The sequence below is a fragment of the Carlito syrichta genome, unplaced genomic scaffold (assembly GCF_000164805.1).
Source record: "Carlito syrichta isolate Samal-C Ts95f unplaced genomic scaffold, Tarsius_syrichta-2.0.1 Scaffold305831, whole genome shotgun sequence".
NCBI classification, from domain to species: Eukaryota; Metazoa; Chordata; class Mammalia; order Primates; family Tarsiidae; genus Carlito; species Carlito syrichta.
In genome coordinates, this window is record NW_007249927.1 from 40,639 (window position 1) to 52,526 (window position 11,888).

Consider the following 11,888-nt stretch of genomic DNA (forward strand, 5'->3'; position numbering starts at 1 on the left):
TGGCACAACCTTGTTATTGCCATAGACACCTGGGCCACCTTCCAGGAGCAGCCTTAGACAACTTCCAGAAGACTCTTGTGGGACCTGATGTGTTGGGGGCGGGCACAGGAGGGTGGTGTGACTGAATAGTCCCATAGGCCTTGGCCCCTGGGAAAAGGGCAAAGGTACACATCTTCGTGGGTGTCTCTGGAGAATCCCATCCATCCTATACCCAACCCTTCCTGGCAACTGGACAGCCAGGAGGGCTTCCCAGCTTCCAGATCTCATGTCTAGTCTCCCCTGCACCTGAGTAGTTCTGTCTGTGGGTAGACAGTGGATCTGATTGGCCTACACCTGGAAAACTCAAAGAAAACTACCCTGTGTTCTTCACGCTGTCCACTGGTTATGTTTGCTTCCAGGATCCAGGAAGGCAATTCAGCTCTCCCCAAGGATGTCGGCAGGGTGCTAGGCTAGCTGACCCCGTGAGATCAGAAGAGTGCTTGGATCCCCACCCTTCACACCTCCCTCACTTCCCTACCACTGCAGGCATCACCATGGCAGCCCAGAACGAAAACACTAGTTTCTCACCCAACTTTAATCCACCCCAAGACCATGCCACCTCCCTCCCCTTCAACTTCAGTTATGGTGATTATGACCTCCCTCTGGATGAGGAGGAGGACATGACCAAGACGCGGACCTTCTTCGCAGCCAAGATCGTCATCGGTGTGGCACTGGCTGGCATTATGCTGGTCTGTGGTATCGGCAACTTTGTCTTTATCACTGCCCTCGCCCGCTATAAGAAGCTGCGCAACCTCACCAACCTGCTCATCGCCAACCTGGCCATCTCCGACTTCCTGGTGGCCATTGTCTGCTGCCCCTTCGAGATGGACTACTATGTAGTGCGCCAGCTCTCCTGGGAGCACGGCCACATGCTTTGTGCCTCTGTCAACTACCTGCGCACTGTCTCCCTCTACGTTTCCACCAATGCCCTGCTGGCCATCGCCATTGACAGGTAAGGATGGTGGATAGGGGTGTGCGACAGGGCTGGGCCGGGCTGTCTTCTTCTTTGCTTTAGCTCTGACAGGCTGGCATTGTCGAGATAGGTATGCTCACTGATCTTGAACTTGAGCAAGAGTTGAGACTTCTGAGTGTCCCAGCTCTGGGCCATGCCCACAGATACCACCTCTGCCTCAGACACAGGCATGTCACATGATAGCAGGGGACATCTGACACAAAGGTAAGCCAAAAGTTAGGGCAGCTACTACTAGAAGCCACAGGAGAGTTCACCAGGGCAACTTCCAGTCAAGACCATGTGTACCAAGTATTTCCCATAACCACTTCACAGGTGGAGATGTAAAGCGTTTCCATCACCTGAATAGCTTTCTGTGCCCCCTACCAGTCAATCCTTCCACCCCAGGCAACCACTAATCTGATTCTATCATCATAGATCAGTTTTGCTGTCCTTCGACGTTATAAAAAAGGAACCATATAATATTTTACCTTGTTTCTGGTTCTTTGTTGTAGAGCTGATTTTAAAATAAGACAACAGGATTTGTTTGCAGAAAAGAAGAACATGCTTGCTTTTGCTTTTCTGCATACTGCTGTGTGCTCATTTGCATGTGTTTGCATGAGATGTTCCAGAAGTCCTTGCTCTATTTTATTTTTTTCTTTCCTTCATTTATTTATTGTTTTATTTGTTTTTGCATGTATTATGGCTTTAATGACACATAATAATTGTACATATTTATGGGGTACAGAGTGACATTTGAATGCATATATACAATGTGTCATGATCCAGTCAGGGTAATGAGCATATTCATCACCTCAAACATTTATTATTTCTTTGTGTTGGAAATATTCCAAATCCTCCCTTGTAGCTATTTGAAAATATACAATAAATTGTGTTAACTACAGCCACCCTATAGTGCTATAGACTAGAACTTATTCCTCCTATCCTTTGATCTATTGTAAATGTACAAAGTACTATTTATAATAATAGGTTATAACAAATCTTCTACATGTTTTATTTATGTGAGCAGTTATAAGCCACCATCAGACCATCATCAGTGACTCTCTTTGAGGTGGGCAGTTGATGTCCCCTCCTTTTGGTTATTATCCACCATTGTCATCTGTACTCATTTTGATGATGTGTTTAGTCATCCTTTTTTTTCCTTTTGTCTCTTTTCAATTCTTCCATTTTCCCCTCATTTTCAGTACTGTTAGGTTTGTTATCCTTTTTAATCAGCCAGTTTAATATTTTTCATTTTGGCAGTAAAATACACATACAGGTATAAGAAGTATCTTCCTTCCTTTTTATAACACAATTCCTGCAGGTGAAACAATTTAATGACAACTCTGAGACTCTCCAGCCCTGAAAGAGTGTTTATGAAATGTGTACCTATCAACCAACTGCAGGAATTTCCAAGGGAAAGGTACAAAGTATCATTTGAAACAATGATACAAAGCCAGATTCCTGGACCCCACCCCAGCCTCTTGAATGGGAATCCCATGGACTGGATCCTAGAAATCTACAGTTTTAATCTAATTTCTTGAGTGATTCTGATGCTTACTAAAGTGAGAGTTGTCAGTTTTCATTGCCCTTGTTCCATTTAAACCTTGTCTTTATAAAGCTAGTTTGGTTTTGTTTTTTGTAACATTGGAGTTTCTTGGGAAGCAATCACCCTGTTACAATACAACAGACAAAAGACTGGGTTCTTTTCAGCACCAAACCAACCCTGCCCCAGCTGGTTTCCCACTCCACTGGCAGTTCCATCATTCTCTCAATCACCCAAGCAGGGAAAAGTTACCATCATCCTTGGCCTTTCTCTCAATCCCACCTGTGGGTTCAGCCCTACACCAAATTCTGCAATTTTACCTCCAACCTCATCTCTTAGAAGATCATATCTGGGACATTATAGTGCTTTTCTAGCTTATCTTTTCACTGCCCAGGGGGCTCCTGAAGTTCATACTCATCTGTATTAAGCATCAGAATATTACCATTGATGGATCTTCCTAAATTATTTTATTTACAAAATCTCTAAAAGTCCCAGTGCCTACAGAATGCATGCCAAATCCTGAGTCTAGCATTCCAGGTTCTTTGTGATCTGATGTCAACCTGCCTTTCCAAACTCAATGTATGGAGCTACAGATAGTCTTTTCCAAAAGACATGAATTCTAAGCACAATAACAATGTCTTCTATCTTTCTGTCTCCAAAGTGCCTAGCACAGGACCTTATATCTGTGTCTTAGTTTGGGTTACTTCAGAAACAGACTCTGAGACATGGGTTTATGTGCAGGTGGTACCCAGGAGGTACCCATAGGGAAAGGGAAAGTGAGGCAAGGAAGGGAAGGCAGTCAGTACAGCATGCATCATTAGCAATTTTTTGCTGTGGGCAACTAGAGCTTATTCCTGCTGAGGGACTGTTGGAGCCAGTGTAGATCAAACCTCAGAGTTTTCCCAGGAGTGGAGGCAGGAGGGAGTTGGTGTATTTACACACCAGTTCTCAAAAGTCATTGGGGAGGGCTGCTCTGGAAATGCTGTGCAAGTGGCCAAAAGGACTCTGGAAGCCAGAGAAAGCATCGGGCAAAGAAATGCATGTATTGGTGGAGGGGGAGGTGGACAGGTGTGCACTGAGGTGATAGGAGCAAAGGGATGTGAGGGGGCACTGACAGCATCTGCTGTAACCTGGTAGATCCGCAACAAGTTGCTGGGTCCTGACAGGTGCCCAGTCCATGTACATGGAAACAAAGTGGTAGAAGATACAGCTCTTGACCTCAGGGAGCCTTTAACCACACAAAAACTAGCATTTATGAAACAAGGAATGATCAAGAGATAAGACGAGAGTAACTTGAGGGAAGATGTGATCATTGTGTTGCTGATGGAGTCTGGGAATGCTTCACGAAGATGTTGAGATTTTAGGGTATTGTTCTGATCACTTCTTATTCACTCTGTTGATGAAGGGGGGATTCCTTTACCATAGATGAGAAGATGGCGCACATGACACTTGACACTAGACAGATGAGATTGACAGCAGTTAATCAGTCACATACTCACAGCCTGGAGGATGAGAACACTGCACACCATGCAGAGTAACACAGGAGCTGCACTTGGGAAAAGTGAACCAGCAGGGGCCTCAGGAGGCAGGCTCTGTAGTGATAGGAAGATGGGGTAACCTTGGTTCCCATGGGAGAAGGTGATTGGCTTGTTTGAATATTGTGGGCTGGTGGGGAGATGGGGATGCAGGTTGAGACTGGGGATGCAGCTGGTCCAGCTGATAAAGGAACTAACTGGATAGGGATCACTTCCTGCTGGGTGGAGGGGTTTATGTGATAAGAATAGGCAAGAGCTCACAGCTAGGCCTTTGATGTCCCATGAGGCTCAAAGATTGGTTGAGGCAGCACATGGAATTTCAGGCCTTATGATACAGGAGCCTAGTCAATAGCACCCCTCTTCTCCAATCAGGTTCTAAACCAATTGAAGAATAAAGCAAAATGATAAGAAAGATGCATGGCTGAACTCTTACCTTTGCCCTAATGATACTGATTTTAAAGAATGGTTTCCCCACAACCACCCTTGGGCACATTTAATTGCAGAATTAGGTAAGCCTGTGTACCCCACCTCCCCACAATATTCAAGCAAGCCAATCTCATTCTCCCATGGGAACCAAGGTCACTTGATCCTCCTGTCATTATAAAACCTGCCTCCAAAACCCCTGTATGTTCACTCTATTCCCAAGTGCAACTCCTGTGTGGTCCTACATGGTGTGCAGTGTTCTTCTCCCCCAGGCTGCAAGTATGTAACTAATTAACTGCTGTCAATTTCATCTGTTCGGTGTCAAGTGTCATGTGTTCGGTCCTCTTATTTGAGGTAAGCAAATCCCCCCTTCATTGATGAAGTGAATAGTGAATGTAGGGTGGAGAAGCACAGGTCTTCCCATCCTTCTGTATAGAAATGTCAGAAGCCCCCCCCCCAATGTAGTCTCTGCAGCCACAGCCAGAGGAAGAGCCAAGTCCATCCAGAGAGTACTCAAGAAAGGTGCTATTTCAAGTTATGGAGACTCTGGAAGGACAGCATTGGCCTCATCCAAGCAGATGGATGTTATCATAGACCTTGAAGATATATCCCTCTTGCCCAGGAATGGAAATTGACCAGTTTAAACAATGTGCTCTAGCTTCCAGCATGCCTTATGTACATTCACCATCTCAGAACCTGACAGAAAGCCTGAGAGGTTGTCAGTAAGGTTATTATTGTCCCCACTTCACAGATGAAGATTCTAAGTCCCCCAAGCCTAAGTGATTTACCCAAGTGCATAGCTTGTATCCAGGTACATAGCTAGACTCCAGGTCTTCTGAATAGCTCCTAAGTCAGTGTTATTTCTTTCTGATATTTTTATAACAACACTGAATTTTGGAACATTCTACAGAATTTGGAAAATGTTATTGGATGAAAAAGAATTAGAATTTAAGAACTCACAACAGAATAAGCAGAAATGCGGAAATTCCTTTTGGCATTGTTTATTGAGATATTGTCCATGATGAAGCCAGATTGAGGAAGAGCTATTAAGTCCCAAATTAGGTCTGCATTATCTAAAGACTTTGGGCTCAGTGTGGGAGGCAGAATAATGCCCTCTCTCTGTACAAGGATAACCACATCCTAATTTTCAGAAATGTTACATGAAAATGTCATATGTGAATATGTCACATTACATGCCAAAGAGGAATTAAGGTGGCAGATGGAATTAAGGTTGCTAATCAGCTGATCTTAAAATAGGGAAATTATCCTGGATTATCTGGGTGGGTTCAGTGTTATCACAAAGATCTTTAACTGTGGAAGAAGGAGGCAGAAGAATTTCTGTCAATGTGGAAAAGATTGATTGCTATTACCGGTTTTAAATAGGAAAGGGTCACCAGCCAAGGAATGCAGGCAGCCCTAGAAAATGCAAAAAAATGAAAACAAACTCAGATTATCCCCTCAGCACCTCCAGAAAGGAATGCTGTCTTGCCAACAACTTGATTTTTGCCCAGTGAAAACCATATTAGACTTCTGACCTCTAAAAACTAAGATAATGAGTTTGCATCATTTCAAGCCACTAAATTTGTGGTCATTTGTTTATAACAGCAATAGAAAACTAATTCACTGAGGCACCACAGAGAGATAGTGATTGTGAGATTTCCCTGTCCCTGTTGAGGATGAGCCAGCCATTTGTCCCACTCTTGGGCATGGGAGCCTTGGACCACCCAGGCAAGTACTGCAGGCTAAGTTGGCAAGGCCAGATCACATGGATGGGTGAAGAACTCTAGCAACCACTGTGCATACTAACACATCTAGCCAGGGTGCAGCCAGTGGTGAGATGGGATGCAGCTTTGTCCTAGATCAGACAGCTACCAGCTGGGAAGAACCAAGATGACATGGGATCTCCTAATGGAATTCTATACATCAGAGCCACCAGCAGGCAGGTGTCAGGCAAGAGAAGATAAAACAACCCTGTGGCAGAAATATGACCAGGACAGGAAGAAATAACATGACAGAAGGCTTTCTTAGTCCAGTAAGAGACTCAGAAAGGTTATTTAAAAGCCTGGTTACAAAGAAAAGATAAAGGGGATAGAATTTTCTGTAGGCAGCTTCCTGCTCTTGGCCCCACCTAACTCAAGCTTCAGGTATGGGGTACACATTCATTTCCAAAGTTGATTTGTTTCTTTCCTGTCCCTCATGCCTCTTGTCTTCCTCCACGTTTTCCCTCCACCCCACCATACCCCCCAACAACAAAATGCACAGAAATGATTCCAGGGCACCAAAGTGTCTAAATAGGTGTCATTAGGTCTTTCTGGAAAGACAACAGTCAACCCACACAGATGAGCTCATTTCCCACAAAGGGCTCCACTCTCTCTTCCAGACAGTGTGGCACATTAGAAAGAGGAGGGAAAAGGCCTTATGGTGTCAAAGTGACTTCACACACCTCATTTGTGTGTGAGACAGCCCAGGGAGGTGGGTTTAAAAGTTTTGCATCAAGAGCCTGGATTCTGGTCCCTGCACGTTATGAGCCTGGGTGAAATACTTACTTCTCATTAGAGTCCTTAGATCCCACCACAAGCCCACCCTGACTCTCCTGCCACTGAAATACAGGAAATACAGGAGGACACACAGAAAGTGAGAGGTCCCTGCCCTTACAAAGGCCCGACCTCTCTCAGGTACACAAAACTTCCTTCACCTCTAAACCATGAGATATTCGGAAGGAAGAGCTTTGAGAGTATTATTAATATGTTATGGGCAGAATGACAAGGTAGAAACCCAAGGTAGTATAATAGGACTCTTATTAATAAGAATAGGCCACAGGTATTTATTGAGCACCTACTATACACAAAGCATTTTACAAAAAAAAATACCATATTTAATGCTCACAGCAACCCTGCAAGGTAGGTATCATTTTAGTCCAGGTTGCATTTGAGGAAATGAATCTCAGAGAGATTGGGTATTCATCCCAGACCCCAAAGCCAATCAGGAAAAAACCAGGATTTATTCAGCTCATTTGACCCAAAGTCTGTGCTGTTTCCACTAAGACACTCCACTACTCCAAACATTGTTGAAATAAGCCTGGTGGATCTGGGTAACAGGTAGTGGGGATTCATTGTGCCATTTTGTCTGCTGTTGTGCGTGTTTGGGGTTCACTAAGAGCTAATCATGTTCCCAGGCAAACATCATTATTATTGTTGGCTTTTCTCCCCCATCAGATATCTTGCCATCGTGCACCCCTTAAAGCCACGGATGAATTATCAAACAGCCTCCTTCCTGATTGCTTTGGTCTGGATGGTATCCATTCTCATCGCCATCCCATCAGCCTACTTTGCCACAGAAACCGTCCTGTTTATTGTCAAGAGCCAGGAGAAGATCTTCTGTGGCCAGATCTGGCCCGTGGACCAGCAGCTCTACTATAAGTCTTACTTCCTCTTCATCTTCGGCGTTGAGTTCGTGGGCCCTGTGGTCACCATGACCCTGTGCTATGCCCGGATTTCCCGGGAGCTGTGGTTCAAGGCGGTGCCTGGGTTCCAGACAGAGCAGATCCGCAAGCGGCTGCGCTGCCGCCGGAAGACGGTCTTGGTGCTCATGTGCATCCTCACAGCCTACGTGCTGTGCTGGGCGCCCTTCTACGGCTTCACTATCGTGCGCGACTTCTTCCCCACCGTGTTCGTGAAGGAGAAGCACTACCTCACCGCCTTCTATGTGGTCGAGTGCATTGCCATGAGCAACAGCATGATCAACACCGTTTGCTTCGTGACCGTCAAGAACAACACCATGAAGTACTTCAAGAAGATGATGCTGCTCCACTGGCGTCCCTCCCACCAGGCAAGCAAGTCCAGTGCCGACCTTGACCTCAAAACCAGCGTGGTGCCTGCCACAGAAGAGGTGGACTGTATCAGGCTGAAGTGACCTGCTGGAGTCACACAACTGAAGACCTCTATCTAGTACTCAGAACATCACTGACATCAACAAAGTTCACAGGCTGCATGGGAAAGGACTTCTGTGTTCATACCTCCCTGCCCTCAAAGAACTGGATGCTTCTAAGCCCTAATGTGCAATGAGGCTAGACACAAACCACAGCAACTGACAGTGACTGAACACCTACTGAGTGTAAACCACAACAATGAGATGAAACATGGGTAACCAGAGCTCACATTTACTGATCATCTATTGTGTGAGAAAACATTTTAAAAACAGAACAAAATAGCAGAAGCTATTGGAGTCACCAAGCACTATCCAGATATATAGATCCCAAGGCAGACACCACCAGCTCTCCGGACTCACCCTCCATCTTCCGGCATTCTGTAGCTTATCCATCAAAGATATGGCTGTTGGAAAGGCTGCAGAAGAATACACTTGGATACAATGAAAATGTAAGGATGAGTTCACCAGGGCAAGGTTGACAGCGTCACGGACAGAGTTCAAGCCATCACATTGAGTTTCCCCATCTAGCTTCTGCTACCTCCTGGAACATTCGCTAGGATTCTGGATGCCAGGAAAAAATATTTTCTTGCAACCAGGTCAACCTAATGTGGTTATCTACAATGGTGTAATTTCAAAGGAAAGACCCTAAAAATATCTTTGCCACTGATGTTTGACATCTCATCATTCTATTGGGTGACATTGAGCAATCCTGAGGTGAGAAACACGTCCACTTCTTGACATCTCAGTTCAAAGGACTTCAGAGGCTCTGGGGTCAGGGAGGAAGAGGACAGAAAAAGGGGTGGAGATTGCCACTGTCAGTGAACATAATCCATGTGGCCGTTTTGCTAAGGCCTGGGTTATTTTCCAGAACACACCCTCTTTTACAAGAGGAACCTTCCCTGGAATCCAAAGACCTGGGACTCATGTCCTAAACTCATGGAAGTTTCCTCTGTGTCTCAGTTTTGCTGTGATAAAATGGGAAGATGAAAATACTGCTCTGCCCACCTTGCAGAACTGTTGGGAGAGCCCACTGACATCATAATTTGTGAATGTGCTTTGCAGCTGTGCAAATGATAAGAATGAATAGTGATGTTGAACTGTTTATTTGGAGGGAATGTGTTTGGAAACCCCAACCACTGTCATTTCTTATGGAGAAATGCCCCCACTTTTTCTTCCCTGTTCTGTGGACCAGAGACCCCTGAACGCTTCATCTTGTATCCCTTCTACACTGGGGCTAAAAAGAATTCCTGTCCCGGGTTATAGTCAGAAAAATTTAACCTCAGAGTCTCAGTGACCCCCAAACGCTTAGCATCCCTGTGATCTTAGAAGTGTTGACAGTCTTCCTTGCCTGTTATCTGCATAAATATCGTTTCTGAATCTATTTCTATTATTTTATGCCTGTGGTGGCTGAGTGTACATGTCCTCATTTCTTCCTGATTCATTTTGAAGCAGAAACTATACAAATAGTACCTGGCTTGGAATTGATCCATCCATATTTGGTTGATTCCTAATCTTCTGTAGAGAAGGAAGCATTTTGTTGTTTGTTATCATTTGCACTTTTTTCTATATCACCTTTCAGTAGACTAGCCTTCAGCCCAATCATTGTACCCTCAGAAAATGCAAACGCACTATAATATTAGCCTAAGCAAAACTGTTAGTAAATTCTGATTTTGCAAAATTACACAATGCATTCCAAGGCCAAGCAAGTATGCATTTTGGGTTATCTGCATTTTTATAAATATGATAGTGATTGAATTTTTATTTATTACCTATCCTGACTTCTCTCCCAATTAGAAGATTCTTTAAGAGTAGACCATGTACCAGTCAAGTCTGGCAACAAGATTCATCTCCTTTTTCCTTTTTATCCGAAAAGTACCATCCTTTTTCATTTAAAATTAACTGAAAAACTTTTGTAAATATTAGTGTGTACTTGTGATCTTGCAGTGAATAAAAGTGTTATGTTGCTATGAGATGAAAAATTAACATATGGAATCTTAGCCACAGTGTTCAAATGTTTTCCTCGCTAATCTTTTACATCGTGTTAGTGTATTTAGATATGAATGAAGTAATTGCCGCCTAAACAGTTCAGCTGTGAAACAGAGAAGGAACTTACTGAAGGCATGTTTAGAACAGTGGCAGCTCATACCATCAATCAACCTCCTCTGCTACATCCCTCAAGCTCATAGCCCAGAAGTGTGTTCATGTGTGCAAATAAAAGGGAACCACTATACTGGGTTGATGTGACTCTTTCATTTAAAAAAATGTTTGTTCAAATGAAAACTGCTGTTTGCCTGGTGACTGTTCATCCCCCCAACTGGTATTAAGGTAATAAATTAATTGCACTTGCATTTACTCTTTGCTTCTCAAGTCTGATTAATGATAAACTTAAAACATGTTTAATATGCTAAGATATATACACATGTATACCTGTTATTATATATTGAAAAATTAATGTCATTTAGCAAAACAGATTCATTTCCTCAGCCAGAATAAGAGAAAAGATGGCTCTGTAATGAAGCTATTAAAGATGTTTCTCTCAGCATCCAACATTTAAAGTGAGTTGCTTCTCAAATTGAAGAAATCAAACAATAACTTCAGGCCCTCAGGCATGAAAAATAATGTGACATGTAGGAGGTTATTAGAAAACTTAGAGCTCTATTTCTACAGAAAAATGATGACTTTGAAACATATCCTTCCAATTTAACAGTTATCTCTCCCTTGGGCTCAAGAGGACACACACACACACACACCAATAGGACACCAGACCAGAAAAGGCCTTTTAAGGGCATATAACTCAACTCACTCCTTAGGTGAAGAGATCTGAATTCCAAGAGGAAATAACTTACTAACACTTGCTTGGGCCAAAACATTGCCCCAAGATTTTCACTCTGGCCCAGTTAACCACACTCAGGGACTGTACTTGAGTTTAAAGGAGAGGATCCTTGCTTAGGATGCTTAATGGGCCAGTTAAACTGGTTTCTGGTCTCCTCCCAGAATCTTTAGCTGCATGGAAGATACCATTCCTCCTTCTGGTAAACCAAGAGTGCATCCCACCCAGGGGACCTCGTAATCCAGATGCCAAGATTCTGAGGAGGCTGGAGAGAATCACACTGAACCACTCCAGTGCCCGGCCTTTCTCTTCTAATTAGAGAAATGTGCCCATGGGGAGGTCTCACACATTTGACTTAAAAGCACACTGAGCTATCTGTAAGTGATGAGGAGCCATATGCAAAAGCAGATGATGACGGTGACAAGAGACAACCCAGCACCCCAGGAAAAGCAGGAGGTGGGGGAGGGGTATACTCATCTTTAAAGACAAAGCAAGTCTGGGACCACCTATAACAATGTGCAGTCTTCACACAAGTTACCACTGGTTCACCCTGATGAGTGCTCATTCTTTGGGTCTCCCAGGAAAATCTCTAATCAACCTCCCCTTCAAAGTGTTCTAATCAGACACACAGCACCTTCT

At 43.9% G+C, this 11,888-nt stretch overlaps 1 protein-coding gene across 1 annotated transcript; it reads left to right on the top strand.

Moving 5' to 3' along the window:
* The first annotated feature begins 495 nt into the window (after positions 1-495).
* Positions 496-8,479, top strand: LOC103265088 (prokineticin receptor 2). The gene is made up of 2 exons (XM_008062795.2): positions 496-991; positions 7,708-8,479. Exons 1-2 carry the CDS (start codon positions 534-536, stop codon positions 8,402-8,404), a joined length of 1,155 nt encoding a protein of 384 aa, XP_008060986.1. The 5' UTR covers positions 496-533; the 3' UTR covers positions 8,405-8,479.
* The last annotated feature ends 3,409 nt before the right edge of the window (positions 8,480-11,888 follow it).